The sequence below is a fragment of the Pipra filicauda genome, unplaced genomic scaffold (genome assembly GCF_003945595.2).
Source record: "Pipra filicauda isolate LSUMZ 115617 unplaced genomic scaffold, ASM394559v2 scaffold17_size4572894_pilon, whole genome shotgun sequence".
NCBI lineage: Eukaryota > Metazoa > Chordata > Aves > Passeriformes > Pipridae > Pipra > Pipra filicauda.
In genome coordinates this window covers 4,010,069-4,032,755 of record NW_024104287.1, presented here as the reverse complement: position 1 = coordinate 4,032,755, position 22,687 = coordinate 4,010,069, and the positions used below count along the sequence as shown (strand labels likewise).

Sequence of the window (22,687 nt, the reverse complement as noted above, 5' to 3'; positions counted from 1 at the left end):
ACATACAACACTTTTGAAGCTATCATACAGTACATTTCTACCTGCCAGACACTTGCTAGACTGCAGTTGTGCCCAAAATGGTAGAAGCATGAGCTGTATGCTTTCACAGACCACACTGTCTCTGTATCCCTGCCTCTTAACGTGTATTTCTCCTGTGCTGCTCTCTCATGGAAACAGTATCTTATAGTCAGCTTAGGCTCCCAGACCAGGCTGACTCTTGCAAGAATTATTTAGGATAAATTGACCCTTTCCTAAAGTTTCAAATGGGTGTTTAAATCCTGTCTCTCCCTGTATTAATTATGTAAATAACATATGAAATAATAATATATGATAATATATGAAATTAATGGCACTTTTCAATAGCTAACAAAATAAACAGATTAGGACAAAGTGAGGAAAAAGCTACAGATATTTCTCTACCTCATTTTTTCAATCACTGAACATAACCTGTAATTCATTCAGGATTAAATCCAGCATCCTGCCTGGGCATTGCTTCTCTTCCACCTGGCTCCTCTTCCCTGCAGTCACTTCCCTTACTCCCACTGTTAAAATGCTCTGTTCTAGCTCTGCAACAGCACTATGTTCCTCTCTCCAGGCCGTGTTTTCTCAAGAATGTCAACTTAAAGACTTTTTGTTTCACCATTTCTGGTTCTCTCTTTCAGATGAGTGACAATGTGATCAGCTGTCCATGGTGACCAAGACCAAATGAATGCATAGATTTCTTGAAATATATATATACATCCATGTATTTCCCCCAACTTGGTAGGTATCTCTGTGAAACAGTTAAATAACAAAGTTTAAGTGAACCTCACTTGATAGCCTCTGAAAAGAGAAACCTTCTTTGAGTGCCTTTCCTAGTTTGGTCATGGAACACCAACAGAAGAACTAAAGAAAGGGAATAAGCAGAGAGAAGAGAAATGGAAAATGCTCATGAACTAGCCTGCTGAAAGGTAAAGCACAGCTCAAACTTGTTGCCTTGTCACTGCTCTTCACTGCCCGTGCTAGGAGTCAACAAATAATCCAAGACTTCATGTCTACAGAAATAGATGGAGAGAGTAAAGGGACAAGAGAGAGAGAAATATCTGCAACTGGAGTTCTTAACAGGAACGTGGGGACAGAGTTGAAGAGCTTCACAACAAGCCTCTGGAAAAAGTCAGATTTTTACACGAAAGGTGTGTTTTAGCCAGGGGAGGGACATCAGAGAAAACCAGGAAATTTCATTTCCTCTGTGAAATTTAGAGAGAGTTAAGTATAACTTTTCTTCATGCCATGAAAGTTCAAAAAAACCTGCTGCTGCCCTAAATTATCCTGTATTTAAGACATTTCAGTTTACAGGGAAATATTATTCATTTGTCTTTGCAACCATATTGCAAAACGGCAATCTTCTGAATAAATAAAATCTATTTTTCAATTTTGTAAAAAGATTTAAAATATGCTCAGGAGACAGGACAGTATTTTTACAAGTCCTGTAAAAAGCATAGTCCTTTTTACAAGTTTCCTGTCTGTACATAAGTTTAACCCTGCAGATTACTAATCAGTATTTTCATCAATAATAATGTACACAGCTTTTGTGCTACAGAAACACACAGAAGGCTGCAGTTCTGGCAGTTCTGCACTTGGCCAGGCTATACTGCAGAAAACTCCTTTAGCATCACAGAATCATTTTGGCTGAGATCCTGAGTTGCTCAGGGATGCAGAATTCTTTACAATTCCCTTTTTGTTTGCCTATGTAACAGTATTAATGATTAGCAGAGACAACAGCATTTGCATTTTTGTTGACAGAAGCCATTTCAGTTCTCATAGTTAATCCATCTTACAGATGCACTAACAGCAGCATATATCGATATTTCCATGCACCCATATTTCAAAACAATTTTCAGATGAAGCTACTGTCCCTAACACACAAATTTAATGCAAGTGCTGATGTTCTGGCTTCTCTAAAATATTATTGCACATTCTAAACATTCACTTGCACTAAAACATTATTCTTAATTTCATCCATGAAGCTGTGCACCACCCAAGAGTCAGCCAAGGCTGCCAGCCAAGCAAGACTCAGAAGGGCAGTCTGGTGCAACAAGTAGTCATTTTCTCAGCCAGAAGGTCCAGCTGTTAGCAAAGGTAACTACTCACTCTGTCAGCTCTCTCTCTAGCTACTGTGGCACACTGTGCCTGGGCTAAGAAGGGGTTCAGTGCAAAGCTGAGATAAACTTTATTGCACAGGGGAGTGAAGGCAAAGAAAAGGAAGCAGCAGCTTAATCACTTGAGCAAGAAAGTGTCACCTTCTAATCAAAGAAAGCTGGTAACGTCAGAGTTAAGTAAACATGCTACAGTAATACAGACTAGATTCCTGAGGAATACATCAGTGATACTGCAGCTAACAAATGGGATCAATTTGGAGACATCAGTTGTTTGCCTTACCCGGAATGGCGTGTTGATTCTACTAGTCAGTGTATCTAGGATATGCACATTCTCATGTCGGTGCAGCAAAATAAAGCGGAGGAAAATCTTGAGGAGGGCTGGTTCTGAAACGCTGCGCAAAAAGAGATCCAGGTATGCAGTAGTAGTCATCACTTCTTCCACAGTCACCTACAAGCAAAAGTAAAGCAAAAGTAATGTAAATGCAAACATACTGCACTCACAAAATGTCCATCCATCCATCCATCCACCCTTTGCAACTGTATACCTTGTAAACACTCTTAAGTTCTCCACCCATAACACTGCCACAAAACCACTGAGGTCTTCGCTCCTAAATTTTCAAAATCATGCTTCTGAATGCCTTGCAAGCTTTTTAAACCCATTTCTTATCTGTCCTGCTTCCCCAAGAAAAAGAAGCCTCCCCCAAACTGACACCCCAAATCTCACACATACAGAAAATCAAAGAACCAAATCATGCTAGATCCCCACCACCTTTCTGGCCATGTCATTTCTTTTATCACACTTCTGTCATCCCTTTTTCAGGGATCTGAAGCTTTTTCAGATTTTGTGAAAACCTACATCTAACACAATTAAAAATAAATGTCAGAGCACAAAGCACGGTACAAAGCCATGGTCCTAGAGCTTTAAAGAGAAAATCCCCATAGATGTCCAGAATTTTGTCACAATTTTCCTTCCTTTTATTTTGCCACAGCACAATTCTGCACAATTCTTACTCAATTTTTAAAAGGAGTATGCATACACATATAAACACACATAAAGCCAAACCTAAAATCTTCATTGCTGACTATTAGTAGATCAAAACAGAATTCAAATATCCATGTGACATTTGCATACCATAATGCACACTGCTCTGCTTACTGCAATCCTTTGGAGATTACCTATTCACAGTATACACTGGCAAAGCACAGAAAATTCCAAAGCCCACCTCTGCACCACGCACTGCTTTTGCAAAGTCAGCTTTTTTAAAATAGTTACCCAGGAACCTAATAAGCTTAAGTGCACAAAGATAAACCCTTAAATACAAGAATCTGTCTATATGAAAGGAAGTATTAAACATCTTTTGTTTACCAAACTTAGCTGGATAAATGAAAAGACTGATTTTATTAAAAAAAAAAAAGCTGTCACTTAAGAGCTAAGAGGATTTAGAAAATATTCAGAAGGGCAATGTTTACGTAACATGCTGTAAATATTCAAATCCCTGTTCCATTATGCTGCATATTAGCCATGTACACAGTAATGTCATGATGCAAACATTCTCTTTAAAGCAGTTAAGATCACAGGCTGCTTCTGGCTGGTTACACAGAACATAGGAATGGGGCATGCAGCCTGCAGACCTTGTGAGACAGAAGCTCTAAAGTGAAGGTCGTTGAATCAGTCTGAGGCTTTATTCTAACACTCAGCTACACCACCCTAAATACAGTGGGTGACCAGCTCATTTTGGCATTAGAAGAAAAGCACCAGTGCAGTAGCAACAGTTGAATTTTTCATCAGGAAATAGAAGCACCTCAGTTCCAACCAGAAACTCTTTTTTTTTTTTTTTTTTTTTTTTTGCAATAGCCAAAAGGTCTGGGGACTTGTGGTGTAAAAAAGAACAGCTTTCTGGTGAGAGTTAGTGACTGTTGTCCTGAGAACTGGCTTGCTTACTTTTATTTTCTTTTTTTTTTTTTTAATAGCAACGAGCACTAAAAAGCAAAGCCCAAGAAATCCATCATATGACATCATTATTACAGCACACAGTTCATTGATGAGTTTAAACCTTCTGCCAAGGAAAGGCCAGACAGAAGTAATACATCGTCATGTCTCCATGTCACTTCTTCATCCTTTATGGGGAAAAGAAGCACATTCTTGGCCTGTAGGTTTCACACCTGTTTGCTGACAGAATGTATATGCATAAAATACTGAACCCGTAAATGAAAGGAAGAAAAGCCAGTAGATTCACAAGGGCAGTGACCTTTTTCTGAAACTGATACTCTTTGGACAACTCATCCTACATTTCTAGCAGTGAGAGAAACCCATATGCTTTTCAAAGCGCATATCATGAATGAAACACAGAGCAGAAGAAAGCCAGCTGGAGACCACTTTAGAAAAGAAATGCTGAATTCTGAGAGCATATTCAGTGCTCCTAACAGCTTGGGGACTAGACAAAAAAAAGAAATCATTTTTAATAGCCAACACTTCACTGATACCACTAAACACAGCTAGAAGAACCAAAGATTAATGAAGGCCTAATAGTTCACAAGGGAGTTACTTACAATCTTGTTAAATCTTAATTTTTTTAATTGAGGGGATTTTGTGCAGGGTACCACATTACAACTAATTTTTAGTTCTTGGGAAAGAAGCTGCTGAATCCGCTTAATCATTTTCCAAGAAAGAAATATGATGATTAAGTTTTGTCAACATTTAAATGGATTTGTAAAAATCTTTTTATTTTTCAATGAAAACACATTGCCTTATCCACAACACTCCTTCAAACTTTCTCAGTAAATGAAGCTAGGGTCTATTTTGCAGCTTACTGTGCAACACTCAAAGCAGGTAAGTCAACGCTGTGCAAGCAATTTTAATGCTATCATGTTCTAGAAGTTCCAGTGCTCTCTCAGTGTGCCTTGTGTGCAACTTAACCATACAAACCAGCAAGGAGACCGCCCTTCTGCTTCCCCACAAGAGCAAATCAAACAAAAATATTGCTTTGGGGCATTTAAATGAAAGCCATGTTTGCAGCTTAGGAAAAAGACTGATTAACCTGGCAAGCAGATGCCTTGTGCTTTTACAGTTATATCTTATTTTGCCACCTTGCATTCTGGGTTTGCTTCTCTCTTTCAGCATATCTGACAGTAGATGTAACTTCTGAAGATTTGAGGCACCTAGAGAAGTATTCGAGGAAGCCAATTTTAACTCCATAAGGCTAATTTTTCTTTTACTCTATGGGACACATTAGTCTGCTCTGATTGAGCCTCTAGAGAACTCACTCTTTTTGCAATTAACTAGAGAAGGACGCTGGAGAAATGAGTTACACTAGGCAAATCCCATCCTTGGCAAAAACCCTTTTAACTCTGCACACCTTCTCTACAGATCACATCATACATAATACATGGAGTGTTGAAAGTGAGACTAGTTCAATTTGTGCAGTTATTATTGAAGATCTTTGTTTTCGAAGATCCTAAAGCCATGCTATTAAGCTTCATTCAGACTACCTGCTGGTTGTCTCCTCTTACACAAATGTCTCATGAGACAGATTTGAGGAAAGAGGGAAATCATTTCTAATAAATTCAAATCAGTGCTTAGGTAAACAACAAAAGAACAAATGTTCCCAGAGAACTAAACAGGTACTACCCATGTCAAGTATGTCCATTACAGTCAAATACTGAGGCAGCTTTACAAAAACTGTTACTGTAAACATTAGTTATAGTATCATTTGTTCAAGTAAGCTTTTAGCTAGCCCTCAGAATTGAACATCTTTGAAAAGATGATAAAAAGCAAGTCAAAACTTACAGAAATCTGATACTTACTTTGAAAATTCTTCACCTCTGATAATCCAAATGTCAAGAAAAATACCACAACAAAGGGAAATTAATAAAATTCCTTCGTTAAGGAAGTAAATTTCAACCTATGTTTTGATAAAGGTATTTCAGCAATATTAAATCCACTGCTTCCTCAACAACAAAAACAGAAACCCACTAGTAGCATCCCTTGCTTTAGATCCCTTCTGCTAATGGCAGAGACCAGGGATATTGCTGCTTTGAAGATAAAATTATAGGATTGAAAATAAAAAAAAACAAGAAAAAAATACATATCCATTGCATTAATCAGACCACTCTATCATTTTTATTTTATTTCATTATTAACAGTTGTAATAACTAAAAGTTGATGGATTTTTTAAAATATATATATAAATTTAAAGTGTCCATCTAAAAATACCATTAAAAAAGCCTAATCCACACTGTTTTTCTGCACAACAATCATTTGTCACAGATCTGTTTAAGATCTGTGACAAAGATCTACAAAAGGGACTGCCTGAGACTCTTCATAACCAGACAGATACTTGACAGGAGATTACTGAAAAGAGAAAGCCACTTTTAGCCATGTAACACCCTTCTCTAATTATGTAATAATTTTTAGGAAATCTTTTCTCGCCTCCTCTGATGACTGATTAGATGGTGAGGCAGAACACTGTAAAAGAGATCCAGCTTTTACAAGTTACTGTGCCAAGTAATAGCAAAGAGCTAGAAATTACTGTCGTGAGTTCAGTTTAATATATTACACTCACTGTGTTAGACCAATTGCACTGATTCTTTATTACTGGCTATTTTCCTTTGGGAATCACACAATATGTTTTCTAATTTACAGCTTCATGCCCACTTACAGGAATACGGCTACATGATTCCTCCTTTCCATCACAATTTTCCTTCTTACAAGGACTTCGTATTGCCCATGAAAAGAACATAAATGTTCTTAATAGAACTTATTCTCTAGATCCATGAGCAGTTTTAATCTGAATAAGCCCACCTCACTGACAAAAAAAAATTACAACCATTTCTACTCCCTCCTGTTAACTTTCAACTTCTTGCCCTCTGCTTATATAAGCAAAAGGGTTCCTGTTTCACTTCTCTGCACAGTGAATTGGATGAGGGAATTGATTCAGAATAAAACTATCCAGAAGTAAAGGTGAGTTTTAACCTCAATCAGTTTCAAATATGAACAGTTGTCCTGGCAAAAGAGAGAGGGACAAGCAGGAGCAGGGACAGAGGAAGTTTGCACTTTGGGGGAACCAGAAAATGCATACTATTTCAGCTTCCCTCACCTTACGTTTATAAACTGCTTCAGCTTACACCAGATGAAAATTCAACTGCACTCCAGTGTTTGATGCAAAAAGTGAAAGGCACCTTTACGTATACCCACACCACAGCTGCTACAGTTAAGCTTTGTGCTATTACTGGGCTTCTCCAAAGCACAAGACTACTCAAAGTTTTCAGTGACACTTGGTTTGCATGTTTTTACAGCAGCTGTCTGAATGCTTTTCAGTAAGGTGAAAGATGGTATTATTTCTAAATGGGAACTGACAGTCTTGTAGGATATTTATAAAGATGCTCCTTTTAATCTGTAGAGTATAATTTACAGGTCATTTCCCCCTAGCTGAGCTGTGTAATCATCAAGCAAGTATTACTGAATTATCACAGTAGCATGCCATGTTAGAGGCTTTCTTTTAGATGGGTTAGTGTGCAGTAGATTTGAGATCCATTTGACAGAGTTTATTTGACAGGACCATGCCAGCACTTCCACAGAGCAATTCTGTTCACTTGGCCAACAGAAATGTTTTACACTAAAAAGCTGGTACAATTTTCCATTATTCAGACTAAACCAAGCCTATTCAGATTAAAACAAGCCTTCCAAGTAGAAAAATAATTATATCACAGTTAGCAATTAAATGCCACATAGTAAAGCAGTAAACGCTGACATTAAAAATTTGCTTTTATCATATCATTTGTCAAATTTTAGTGCTTTCTTCAGTAAATTGAAGTACCGCAAATTATATAAACATTCAAGATGTTCTGAATAACTGTCTTTGTCACCCAAATTCTCTGAATGCCAAACTAAAATTAAATCGTATGCGCTTACAGTACAAGGATGTATATAATCAATCTGAATTGTATCAAAGATAACATAATATTTACATATACCACAGTGTGCCTCCTAATTAACTAGCACATGGTTATGACTACAAAATATATATCCATATTAAGAACCTTCAGAAAAGGATTTCACTTATATTTCAGTTAATAGTGCTGTAACTACCTAAAAGAACAAGGTAAATAAACACAATCTACTAACAAATATATGAAGACTAAAATAAGGCAATACGGTCTCTAGCAGAACCAGTAAAAATTACTTCCACGGGGTTATTCTGGATTCACTCTGGGATTTCAATTAGGTTTCAACTGAGGAGAAAATTAGTCTTATTCGATCACTTAGACCCTTGTATAATTTGCCCCCAGATGATCTTGTATTTTATTGATAGAGCTCAAAGATGTTAGTTTTGAAAGCGCAGCAAGAAATAGCCAGTGAAATACGTCACAGAATTGAATGGTATGGCCCTGTACCTGAGCAGAATTATACCTTCTCACAATTAATTTTTTCCTGAGTACCAAAATGTAGGGAAGAACATACAGAATCGCATACTTTAAGTTGTAACTGATAAGCCATCAAAAATTACCAGTCTTAATTTAAGAACTGATTTAGTCAGAAAGTCTCAATTTTCTTAAATCCCAGACACTTACACCAGAAAGAATAAAAGATAGTTTGGGCAAAAATTTCAATAATGGATTGTTACTACAAAAAGAAAACTACCAAATTAACATTTGCTTTAGATCTGCATCTTTACAGACAAAACATTTTATTCCTTCTGTTTTTAAATGAATTCGGGACCTTGCACAAAGACACACGCTACCACCACCACCCAAACAATATCACTGAATCACTTTTTTTGATGTCTGAAGAAACTCGTATGTCAGAAGTAAGGAAGTTAACTCTTCCATAAAAAGTACAATAACACCCAGACAACCAAAGGACGAGGCAGGGCTATCCAGCACAGCCAGTTAATGCATATCCTCAGCTACACAATACAAATCTGGGCTGTGAGTACCCACTCAGCAATGTGCAGCTTTGGAGATACCAACACACTTGTCAATCGCTCATTACACGTTGGTGGGATAACCCACGTAAAGTGACAAGACTAGTACAGACAAGGTATAAATTAGGCTACAAGAATATACTATATTTAGGATACTTATCTTTGAAAAATGAAGCTAGGTAGTCGTAAGCTTGAGAATGTTTGGGTTATTTAAGCACATCACAGTTAATCTGCTACATAAATAACCTTCACAGAGCTCACTGTGAAGAACAGGTTATTTCAAGCTAGCTTGCTTGCCCAATCAACTTGAAACTTCCTTAACTGGAAAAAACCTGAACTAGAGAACTCTTTTTTCAACTCCATACTAGCTTCTTGAGATAAAACCAGAAAAATCACACCAAGCAAAACACATTGGTCTCCCCACCCCCTGACTTTTTCATAGAAACACATCTCTATCCTCAACAGTCTTGTACTGTTTCATTCACACAGTGAATGGTGTACACGGTAAGTATTTATAGGGAGATAATCTGCAAAAAAACTAAAAAAGGCAGAGCTTACTACACAGTTCCATAAATGTTACAAACATTTCAAGATCACACATACGCATATCTCAAAGTTTTGGACCACATACTGAAATTCTGAAATACTTTTACTGAAATTCTTATGCTACTTTAACTAAAAGTCTTGTTTGATAGTCAAATGTTTTAAGATGGAAGAGGGGAAAGAAGTCAAGGAAAGGAGACAAGAGGTCTGCATGCATGAATTAGGAGCTCCTAATAAATCTGAAACATGGAAGAGACATGAGCAGGTAAAGGTGACCCAGAAGAAATATGGAAAAAGTGTCCAAGTGTGCAGTGAAAGGATTAGGAGAGCCAAAGCCCAGCTGGAGTTGAAGAAGAGCTTCAACAGCAAAAGAAAGACTATGAAAAATGCATGGTCACTGCTGACTGGGGACGGGGACCTGGTGACAGAATACATTGAAAAAGTCACAGTATAGCAGAATAGTTAGGATTGGAAGGAACCTCTGGAGATCATCTAGTCCAAACTCACTCCTGACTGGAACCATCTTTGGAAAAACAAATGCAAGTCTTGCTCCAGCACAATTTTCTTCCTCAAGACGTTACTTCTTGAAGAAAAACCAGAATATAGTACAGAAAGATCAGGTTTGTAGTAGTGTGCCTCCCCAGGTCATTCAAGAGCAGACCCAGAAGCTCATCTCCCTTCCATTTTACATTAAAGGTTGAACCATGGGTGCCAGACTGGATATGGGATGTTAAGGGCTGAATGCTATATGAAGTTTAGACTTTCTTCCTTCTTTCTTTTCTTTCTCCCTCCCTCCCTCACCCCTCGATCACCAAGAAGCAGCTGTTCTACCCCAGTTAAATTCTAGAAAAAAGATTTATAGAAACACCTTAGGAAGATGTGCCAATAATTATCATCATCTCCTTACCACTCTTTAACCTTTCACAGATCTGTCTTCCTAATCAGGTATTTATACGACACTCCATTACAAACTGAATTTGAACTCACAAGCCAGAATGAGTCAGAACAACCCAAACTGAATGACTGAATGAAAACTAAAATCTTCAGCCACAAGCAGACTTTATGATATCAAACCAACTTCAAGTGAGTTTAAAAGAAAAATCAAGATCCATTTAGTATTGTGTTAAATGAAAGAACTTCTGTTTTAAAAACCATCATAGTACACTGGCCTTTCTCTCATTTTGGCCCTTTCTAATTTTTTATTAACCTAAAGGTTAATTACAACACAAATCCCCAAAGGGGTGATACAGTTTTCAAAGCCCAATCCTCAACTTAGCATGAATGTTTCCAATGGCAACTAGAAATTACTTTGATATATGGAAGAGCTGTTATAGCATAATTATCTGTCTTAGCACACAGACATCTGTCCCAAAATCTAGTATGTAAAATATTTATTTTCTGTTAAATTAACATGGAGCACAGGAAAGAAAGACTGGAGAGGTCAAATGTGCCTCTACTTACTTGATTCCTTTTGCTATGGAGTTTTGGTCTCACAGATGTGAGAGGCTTGTATCAGATCCACTAGATGGTGCAATCCATCTTCTCCATTAAATGCATTTGAAGTTTATACACAAGTAGTTAATTTTTAATGAGAAAAAGGTCAATCTTAAGGCTAATCAAGGAAAGGCGTATTACTGGAAGAACAAGGCACCAAACAGTGCTGGGGTTCAAGAAAGATCTAGGCTTAAAACTCTCATGTTAGCAGCCAGTATTCCCATTTTCAAGAGAACCATGATTTCACCCAATTTCAGAGTATATAAATGAGGTTCAACAAAATTTTAATCACATGAAAAAAAAAGTAATCAGAATAGCAATCTTTAAATTAGTTAAGTAACATGAACAGGGAAGTAATCAACCCTATAGGGTATTAGCAGATTTTTCTGACCGATAAGAACGGCTTTTACAGGCATAGTAGTACTCAAAACAATCTAAGATTAGTCTTGAGTACTTCAGAGATAAAAACAGAACTCACTAAGAATCCATTCTGATATCTCCCTTGTTATCCATAACCTTGACCTAAAACTGGTTAGGCTTTTCACTTCTAATTCCCAGTCTTGGTAAGGGATTAAGTCCAGATACAGAAATAGAAAAAATTACTGCCAGGTAAGGAGGTGAACTATTTCAGTGACAGGCTACAGCTTTGATCTGGATCACAGCCAACTTTTACTTGAACCCTCACCAAGTTCCAAAATGTTTGAGGTCTGCTGAATCATTGAAAAAGACTCTATGCTGCTCATGACTTTCTTGGTGACTATTTATCATGAAGAATTGTGTGTGCTACTAAAACAAGTCGTGGACAAGAAGGCAGGGTATGGTGTTTCACTGTCCTCTCAGGAAATGGAACAGCTGCAATGCTTTCTGCTTGGCAGGCTTAGTGAAAATCAGGAGACCTTCAAAAAGTAATTTATTGGTTATCTTCTGCCAGTTTTTCATGGATTTTTACTTTCAGCAGTTCCTCCTTTTTCTCCTCAAACAAGGTGTGCTTTTACAGGGCAATGAAGACTGTTAATTCAAAGAATCATAAAACCATAGAACGGCCTGGGTTGGAAGGGACCTTAAAGATCATCTAGTTTCAACCCCTCTGCAAAGGACAGGGGCACTTTTCACTACACCAGGTTGCTCAGAGCCCCATTCCATTTGGCCTGGAATACTCCCAGGCATGGAGAATGGACATAATTGACATATTATGCAACAGCTGGAAATGTAACTTCTTGCAGCCTAAGAAACAAACAAAAAAAATTAAGCAAATTCACCAACATTGGTGTCATATTTTGCAGAGGATAACCCCTAAAATTCAAAGAAAAGGGGAACATTTTTTCTACAATGTAACATAAATTGCACACTAACACATTAGAAAATTGACACCAGACTCCACTTTAGGAAAATAGCTCTACCAGCTATGATAAGGAAATACAAAACAATTGCAACTTTGCTAAAATTAGTGTAATAATTATTGACCCTTTCCTTGTGGGCATTTTCCTTTTGGAAAATATTTGGAAAAAAAATGCTCATGGAAACACGTCTGCCATGATGAAATGCCTAAAATGTCACTGCTTTTTTGACAATATGTGAGCCTAGGACAACAAAAATATTTTGGTTCTGAACTGCACTTAAGAATTTTAAACGTTTTCAGAAATACCTATATTGTGCTTAATAAAGCATAGAATGAAAAGATGGAAAGTTAGTCTAGAAACTTACTGAATTGTATGGAAGTCACTGCTGACAGTACATTTAGTAGGATCTTTACAGAGAGGTCTTCCATAATACCTTTACGCGTTATTATTTTGTGTCACGCTTGCATACACCACTGACCTTATGGAGTGCAGGAGCCATTACTGGCACCAAAAATCCATTGTAAATGTAATTCACAAGCTGGTTACGTATCAAGGGATGTGCCACCTAGGAGGGTGAGAGAGAGAAAGACACAGAAGAGTTCCAGTGAGATTTAAAACAAGACAGGGAATAGATAACTATTATCCACTACCAAAACGTTTCCCATTTCATCAAACATTTGTCCTTCTAACCAGCATTTGCTACGACTCAGGTTCTTAAAGACTGTTCCCTCTACAAAGAAACTGCTTAATTACAGTAAGTCTGCCAAAGTTAGCGACAGGGCTTTTCAATCTTCCTGCACGCTGACAAGGATGAATGGATGGACAGAAAAGTGTGTATGCCCATGTATCAAAGGAAGATTTGAGATTCTAAATTTAGCTCCCGCAACCTCATCAGGGTCACTTGAAGGTGGATTTGCCATTGTTAACCTGTCTTCCTACAAGAAGAAAAAGCAGAACAGCTGCTTTCCTATGGTTCAAGAGTAGGTAAACCAAAGCACTCGCTATCTATAGGGTAAAAATATACTGTTCACATGCCCTTCTCTCAGCCACTGTAAAACAAACAGAAAATATACCAAAACCTACATTATTCATTCAATAGGATGGTTAGGATCTTTAAAAAAAAAAAAGAACTGTTATTAAAAGACAAAAATTCACTTTTATAATGAAGTATTCATTTTGTCTTTGCAATGAAAACATAGTATTAATTCATGTATAAAAAAGCAAAATAAAATTCCATTCAGAAGCTTTCAAAGTTAATATATTTTGTTTGAAGTTCACAAAGTTCACATAGAGACTGGAATGTCACAGCCTACTTGTGGCCACAAATACATTCTCTCACTTGCAATTCTTACCAGACTTCCTTTAATTTGGAACCCTTAATTTGGAAATGGGAAGAAAAAGGGTGGCCCCCTCCTTTGCTGTGATCCAGGGAAAAAGTAGTAAATGTCCTGGCTACACTGTCCCTTTTTAACCTCTGGTCAAAGTTTTTGGGTCAACACAGAGAAAGCCACATCACAAAGACCACTGCATGCACAGAGCAAAAATTCCTGCAGTAAGCAAGCTTTCAATTTAACTGAAGAAAGACTATACTAGACACAATCAACCAGCAGTCAGAAACTGCTCCTTCTACATGTCAGCTGAAGGTCCTCTATGATTTTGAATTTATTTGAACAGTGATTTTAAAAGAATTTGTTCCTCTTTAGTTTTTCTGCAGCACTCTTTATATTACCTTTCAAAATAAAGGTATGAAATATGGTCTCCCATAAATGTAGATCTGTAGAATAACTCTGGTTAGACACCAAAATGAATATTGTCTCCTATTCATGTTTAAACATGCATGTTAAAAAATCTCGTATATTGCATTTGAACAATGACAGCTGTTATTTTTGCTTGTTCAATGCTTTAACAGTCAATCAGTTCCTTTATTTCGCATACATTGCATTAAGACATGTTTTATTTAACAATAAATGTGACTAAACTTTCAATTCTATTCAGCACATTTCTTCAAATAATACATAAATCTACAGTTTTTTGTAGAATTTATATTATGTTTTAATGAAAAACTGGACTAGAGTTCTATAGGGGTTTTTCCTAGCCTTAAAAACAATATGTAAAGACAGAAATCTCATTTTAGATTTAAAACAGAAAAAAAACCAGTAAGGAAGCAAAGCAAAAAAAAACTGTTAACAAGAAATATTAAGCACAGAGTGGATTCAAAACAGGTCAATCTAAAATGAATTTATATTTCTAGGAAGATACCTAAATTCTGTTCGGAAGGCTTTCTTTATGTTGTACTCACCAACAGGCAAAACAGACTATTTTCACTATTGTCCTTTGTATGCAATTACGAGAGCTTAGACAAACACAGATACAAAAACATTTTCCCACATGTAAAGGCATTCAATTTACTTTTAGTATCAACAGTGGTATTAAAATGCAATAAATATTTGTTTTTTCTTTTAACAGAAAATCCTCCCAATTACATAACGAAATATCAAGCTTTCATTTGAAACACTTGTCACTTGAAAACAAAAAATTTATTAATTCATCCTTATAACCAGGACAGACAGCACAAAACATTCATTTTATAAGCAATTTATTTTAGTGTAACTTTAAAAGTCCATACCATTAAAAAAAGTAAATTAACTCTATAATCTACAAACTTCTGCAGAAAATATAAAAGACTACTATTTCAAAAGAACAGGCCAACTCTGCTCAATTACCTGTATCACAGCATTGCAAAATTCAAGGGAATTCATGAATTGCACAAGGGCTGGTGACAAAAGCCAGTCATCTTTCAGCAGACAGTGCCATTCTTCTCCTTTTTCTTCCAGCTTTGTAGGTAAAGATGAATAGAGGCCACTTAGTCCTGTTGCTAGCACCTGTATTTCAAAAATAGAAGAGGAAATAAGCTAACTGTCCATCTGTTTGAATGGCAATGCTACAAATGGTTTCTCCTATTAGTTTAAGGAATATAAGAGAGTGTCAAGATTAATCTCATTTCCTTTCAAAAAAGTCCCGGGGCAGAAAGACATAAATATTTTAAAGAGCCTTCTATACAATATTCTTCTTTCAAGATCTGGTATTTAGGAGAAAATGATGGAGAAGATCAGATTGTTTTGTCTATTTTTTTATTTTTAATCCTAAATTATAATTTCTTTTTAAATTCTTCTAAAACCATTTGTCACTTTCTTTTGGTCCCTTTTAGAAACAGCCATCACTGCCCTATATTCACAGCTTGTCTTTTGTTGGTGATTCAAATGTTACTGCTTACACATGCCTACAGGAAGTCATTTCACTTGGAAACATGAAACATTAGAAATGGAGGGGGAAAGTGCCCCATCAAGAAAAAGCTGATGTTCAGCGTCACTTAGACCACAGATATATGTTGACTTTCATTCCCAGGCAACTGAACTCAGCTGAATCCACTTAAAAAAACCAAAACAAAACAACAAAAAAAGAACCACCACAACAACAACAACAAAACACACACACAAAACCAACACAAAACAAAACAAAACAAAAAACCAATCCAAAAAGCACAACTGTTCAGAACTTCTCTTTTTCCTTTCTTATTTACTTGGAAGGGGGAAGAAGAAATAAGAAAGCCTGAAATAAGTTACTGTTTAAACATTTTTTCCAGTAACATTAAGGCTTACAGGCGATTTATGTAGAAGGTATCGCTGAAGCATAAGATCACACTTTTAATTACAATTTAAAAAGCATATTTCCAGAAAGTGTTTTTAAGTTTTGTTTAATATATCTAGAGTATGGTAGCTTCAGGTGAAGGTTTTAATTATTAAAGTTATTTGAAGCCAGAAACTTTCTAAATATTATTCAGTACTCTTATCTTTCTGACATGATTTTATACAACTTCAGGATAATTTTTATGATGATTCTCATTTTTATGGGAACATTAAAACTCAGCCTGATGGAAATCTTTTTAATTTTCATTCAACAGACTCCTCTAAGAATTTTTTCTCTTACAAAGGGCTACTTGGCATCTACAGGAATAGACTGTCAAAGCTCAGATGAAACACAATTCTCTTATCTCTTAGAAAACAAACAGTTGACAATGTGCAGGTCAAAGACCAAGGGTTGACAGAAGGGGATTCAGGTTCTGATCAAATGCAAATGCAAGTGACTGTAATTGTTAACCCATCCAGTCAGACAAAGGCTGTCTTTCTGTATACTTTCCATTCCTAATTCACATAATTTTTGAGATGTATTTATTCTGGCATATATAATTAAGCCAAATATTAAGGGGGAGGGGGGAATACTGTGGAAAATTCACTGCTTTAGCACAGTGACATATACACAGTTTTATACACATATATATGCAGACAGACGAAGGACAGGTAAAAGACGATGCTGGAGGCACATTAAAAAACTAAGAAGTTAAAGCTATTGAGCAAAGTTTTATTTGTATGACCACATTCTTTTATAATCAGAATCTTTTTTGTTGGTTTTTTTTTTCTCTTTCTCACAATAGAAGAGTTCAGAAAAAAGTTATGAAAATCCTACTTGGCCCATAGAACTACCTGTATGTAACCCACACAAACAGTTCCACTCACAAACACAGGCTTCAGACGAGAGAACCTGAGATTCTTTTGTGTTACAAGCTGTTAATTAATGCATACTTGATTTTCTATTGTCTGCTTAAAATTTAATTGCTATTCATAAACACATCCTACCGTCTCAGTAAGCAATCTGATTTTCAAAGCAGTGTACTATCCACATTTCTCCTTCATATGGATATTAGTCCCTAAGCCTAAGACACTGACCTTGGACAAAACATGCTACTCTCGGCTAAAAGGAGCAGTGAACTCACAATCAGTCCATGTCTTGAATTCTTTAGTTTGTCACACCTACTGAAGTAAGAAGTGTCAGATGTAGCTGCTAAAATCTGTAAAGTTTAGAAAGCTCTTATTTTTGCTTTGAAGTACAGCTAAAATGGCTCTATGAAACTGTTTCTTAAGCACTAAGAGAGTAGCCACTGGAAGCAATTCCATCTCTTCAGATAAAAAATATTTAAAAACATTCACAGCAGTGTATGGTATGAACAGGATTACCACTTGAAATTACCAACAGAACATTCTATAAGCAGATCTATAAAATACTGCACATATACAGGCTACATTACAGAGTTTTAATCAGTAACAAAACATCAATAAAAAAAACCTGAGAAGTAAGGAAATGAATGAGTTCACATCCTGAAAGGGCAAGATTGGTTTTATTTCTTGTTTTATCCTTTTAAACTTTTCCTGACATTTGTCATGTCAACCCTACATACTCATCTACTTTCAGAAGCATCTCCAGCAGGTTCCTTCTCACCATCAACCAGTTTAATTTTTACTTTCTCTTGACTCACAGAACACACTGACTGACTACGTGATTTGTAATCACAGATACATTATGTGATTATAATATGTTGTTAATGAATGATCAATTGCTACCTGGACAATTCCTTCCCTTTAATAATTCCCTTTCCTCTCACATCCATAGTCTTTCTATCTCTATGCAGTTTCAACATTTCAAGGACACTGCAGAGCCATTCCTCCTCCTGCTTTAATACTTGCTTTCCTCAGCTCTGAGGTATTTACAAATACAAGGTTTTATGGAGAGACTTTGAGATGTGATCCAGCTCAAAATTTTTAAGGAGCATTATTTTCTTACTATAATGCTGAACAGATAGTGTCTTCAGTCAGATTCAGAAAACTTTCAGATCGAAACATGATTGATAAAAATTATACGGTGTGACATCAGAAAACTTTATCCAGTAGTTTGCCTACACATTGTGTCTTCAAAACATTTGTTAGTGATGTACCTTACTGCAGCCTCTCTCCTTCCTCCTTTTTAGTTTATTCACCTACAGTTCTGAATACTATGGAACTACGGACAATCCAGTTTTTAAAAAGCTGCTAACCAAAGTTATGTGTCCTAGTTAGGACAGCTGAGATCAGTTCATCATGGTATGGGTGTAACCCAAAACTGTGTATTCTATAGCCTTCCATGCCATTTCCCAGAAACTGTTATCAACAGACTATTCGCACCCTCTGCCCATAGAGCCTGACTCCTCAGGCTATAAACTAGGTGTTAAGAGGCCTGTGAGAGAGGAGGATGCTCTTGTCCTCACACCCTTTGTGGAACTCCCCGCCCTGAGGGAAGTACTGAACATTCCTGCCTGAACTGGAGAATATATAATCTTGGAGTTTTGGAACATTTTTAACCACTCTGTGGGATCCAGAGAAAGACTGCAACAGCTCTTCCCCCGGCATCTCACTGCAATCACCACTTTTGACCAGACTGCAACAGCTCTCCCACCAGCAGGTTCTTCCCCTCTCCCTTTACTTTGGACTCAAGCGGGGCCCAAGGAACACCACTTTGTTCATGTCCCAGGGTACTGGGTTATACATTTGGGTTTTGTGGGTTAAGACCAATTGTTTGTTTGTATGATTGTACTTACTGTATTATTTTAGTAAATTGTTATTCTGACTTATAATCTCTCCTTTGAGTTGAGTTCATTTCCCCTGCTGGTTAACTCTTAAACCAGCACATTATGTCAAAAAACAGTATCAAGAAAGCCTTAAGGTTCACTTTGGCACAGATCTAACACTGATCTGGATATATGAGGCAGCATAGATTTATAGCCAGACACCATCACAGGGGTTGCCTATACTATGCAATAAGGCACACCAAAGAAAACCCTATATGCCAACCCAGCCCTAGAACCAGAGATAACATCACAGTGCCCCCCAAACACGGCTCCTATCAGCATAGGACTGTGATAACTGGTTTGCAGAGCACCTGAGGCAACATTTGTACTGATTTGAGTGACATACAGCAATGTCACTGACACCTACAGATTCTTCCACCAGAAGAAAATCTGTTCTTCAGCTCATCACAACTCAAATTTCAGAAAGATAGTGAGTTAGTTAGCTGAATCTATGGCATTACATTAAAGTCTTACTATAGACTTAGGCCAGTCTCATTACTGTTCAGAAAAATCTGATTTTAGCACATTTTGACAAGAAGCTTTCCTAATTGGAATGATTGTCAATCATGGCTCCCTGATGTTGGAAGCTGGCTTTTATCTTCAGTATAATAAGGGTTTTTTTCCTTGTTTTGCTTCTTTCTTTTTTTTTTTTCATTAATTGGAAGATGTAATTTTGGAAGTTATAGCATGGATCCAATAATGGTATCTGTCTCTGGGACAGTTTGAGGACCAATATCATATTCTTTAGCAGCATCTATTAAACAAGGTCAACTGGAATCTCTCATCAGAAAAAAAAAAACGATGCGATATTTACAACTGACCAAAAGAAACTACTCAGAAGTTTTGGTTTGCAATTTGTAGGCCTCCCCTAGCCTGCAAACCTGGCTCTGCCTTATGGCTCAAAGCAGTCTTGGAATAAATGGAAAACTATGGCTGGAGCAGCTGTCAGGCAGTGATGTTTAAGTCAGGGGTTCTAGTTTTCTCTGCTCTAGAGCTCTCTGCTTTAGTAGCTATGTGAGGCTCTGGCATTTACTAAATTAAAATGCAAGCCATGAAGAAGATAAAAGAATCAGTCCAAAAACTGACACACAAGAGCAACTTTTGTAGAGAATGATACTAAGGTTTGAACACAGCCATTGCAAATCTCTGTGATATGGCATGAAAAAGCAGGTGGTGTTATTCCATTCTGCTTTAGCTGTAAAACTGCAGTAGGCCAGCTTTGTTAGTTAAATTAGATTAATTACTTAACAGCAAAGCCTTGCTATTCATGTAGTAAGATCGATTTGCCAGATGTAACAATGGAACAGTACTACCAAGTTTTGTAACAGAGCAAAACACAGCAAGATGGTTCTTTGCCTGAGACTGCCATAGAAACATCCCATTCTGTGACAATGAGCAAATCTTCCTTTTATCTTGCAAAAAATATTGCAGTTTTATAACACTCTCACTATTTTCACACTTGTTTTTTGAACTGATGTCAGTGTGGCAAGCGCAGCCTGCTTAAGCCAGCACTGCCACCAGAAACGACCTCCTCAGAACACCTCACTCCCATTTCTCAGACACTTCAGCCCCAGAATCTCAAAGGGGCCTCACAGTGAGACAGAACAGGTTTCCCTCCGACCGAGTTCTGTTATAACTTCCATCAATTTCCCAATTTAATTCACTGTGTGACTGCAAAAACACTTGTGCTGGCCCAAAAGCACAAGCCACTGATATGGAAACAAGAAGCAAGACTGTGTTTGGCATTGGAGCTGGTTTATACAGCGTTATCATTTGCAAAATAGCTGTTAGCAGAAATAAAGGTGTTACAACACATCTTTATCAAAAAAGACAGGAAAGGATGAAAAGAATGCAGGAGAGACAGTTAGCTTAGCACTGAAGACTATGCAAAATAAGAACAACTTACTGGGCAAAAATAGGTGTTTTCTGCTATGTGGTTTGCAACAAGGTTGTTTTCTGCAGACAAAGACATTATGAAAAGCAGCGCATCACGGGCCTGTTGGCCTACTGTTCCTTCTCGATGGATGAAGGGAATCAGCAGGGAAAATATGAGGAAATTGGCAGCTCCTTGGTCCTCGCTAGTGTGGAAAAACAGTTCTAAAATGGAGGGATCTTTGGCGATAATAGAGCAGAGCTGGTTCAAGAGGACGACCAACTCTGTTTCCACTGTTGGAGTGGCTGTTCCTGAGCAGGAACTCAGCAACATCATCAAAGGCTTCAAAATGGGCTTGTGATGCAGCAAAGGCTGATGAGACTGGGTTACTAGCATTTCGTACATTTTGAGTTGCTCAATTTTTGTCTCATCGGTGAACTCTCGCCGTAGGCTCCAAAGGAAAAGCTTCTCCATGATGTTTTCTGAGACCACAAACTCCAGAATAGGCCCCATTGAGGCATCCTTTGCTTGCTCCTCAATTAATAAGAAAAGCATGTGCTCCACATAATTCTGAACAGTGCTGGCCTCATCAGGTGAGATTGCCCCATACTTTGCCTGAGCGTTTTTCAAAGGATCATGCTTCTCTAAGATTTTCAGAACCTAAAGAGAAACAGAGGCAGATCAGTTTGAGTGCATTTTAAAAAATATGCACTTGCCACTGCAAGGAAAAAAATAATCAAAATTCTTAACAGAAAAAGTGTAGAGTCTTTTTATGCTTTCAAATTTAAAAAGTTTGACAGACAGAAACTAAATTTGCCACTTGTCCTATTGCTGAAAGCCAGGGGTTCTCTGAAATAGGGATAAGCTAGGTTTCCTCAGTGTTCGGAAATTGAGTTTCAATGATGTTTGAAATAAGTTTCTTTGTCACAGAGGACTGAAATCAAAGGACCTCCTCTTCAGCCAGAGTAACTGCTCAGCAGTACCAGTATCACAGGATGATTTGCAGTAGTAAAAGTAGCAGCAGCAGCACAGCACTGCTCTTTCTTTGCCACATCTCATACGATACTGAATGGCCACCGATGCCCACATACTCATGCAACTTTCAATACAGTTTTAGGATTGAGTAATAATTGTCATCCCAGCACTTATACCCCTGGATTAAATTCTGTTGGGTATACAAACGATGAAGCTCATTGTTTGTGAAACAACCGTTGTCTTTAGCCTTTTAGTGGAGGATAATTGCCGCAAAACCACAGGAAGAGTGGCTCCCCTAACATGACAACATCACTAGAATTAAGTGAGATTGACACTGGGAACATCTCAGAAACACTACCATTTGTCTGGTTTGCTTCTTGGGATAGCCAAAGGACAACAAAAGCAGCAGCACAGAAATCAATTTTACATAAACTGTTATTTATGTTACTGCAGCAGATAAGGCCTAAAAGTATGGTGCTCAGAGCAAAACATCTTTGCCTAAAAGCAATTATAATCCTGATGACATGCAAACAATTTTTAGAATATGCTGAAGTGTATAATCTACATCTGTGCATAACAAACAACAGTGCATACAGCTTTGCACTATGCATCTAATATACTTCACAAAAGATAGGCAAGCCTTACCCAGTACAAGGAAAGGAAGCATAGAAGTTTGCAGCAGGGTACAAGTCACAGTGAATCAACAGGAAAGCCAGTAAGAAGATCTACGCCTTCAGTAAGATATTACAATGTCCTACCACTTCCATTTAGATGCAAATCTGCAGTTCAAAGTGTGATTAGTAAAGGCTAACCATACCTTGGAAGGTCAATTCCTTTGCATTTTCAAAATAATTCATTGCCATCTCCTACATTCTGCATGAAAGACATTTGTTCCTGAGCAATTC

The 22,687-nt window shown here is 37.3% G+C and overlaps 1 protein-coding gene across 5 annotated transcripts in view; it reads right to left on the bottom strand.

The window, feature by feature from the left end:
* FHIP1A (FHF complex subunit HOOK interacting protein 1A) overlaps positions 1-22,687 on the bottom strand; it is an 87,119-nt gene that overhangs the window by 14,447 nt on the left and 49,985 nt on the right. For all 5 annotated transcript variants that reach the window (XM_039379870.1, XM_027721679.2, XM_027721683.2 and 2 more), the window contains 4 exons: positions 20,841-21,467; positions 15,162-15,320; positions 12,917-13,003; positions 2,419-2,586 (listed from right to left, as the gene is read on the bottom strand). In XM_039379870.1, coding sequence (XP_039235804.1) covers positions 2,419-2,586; positions 12,917-13,003; positions 15,162-15,320; positions 20,841-21,467 — 1,041 coding nt within the window. The remainder of the gene's footprint in view (positions 1-2,418; positions 2,587-12,916; positions 13,004-15,161; positions 15,321-20,840; positions 21,468-22,687) is intronic.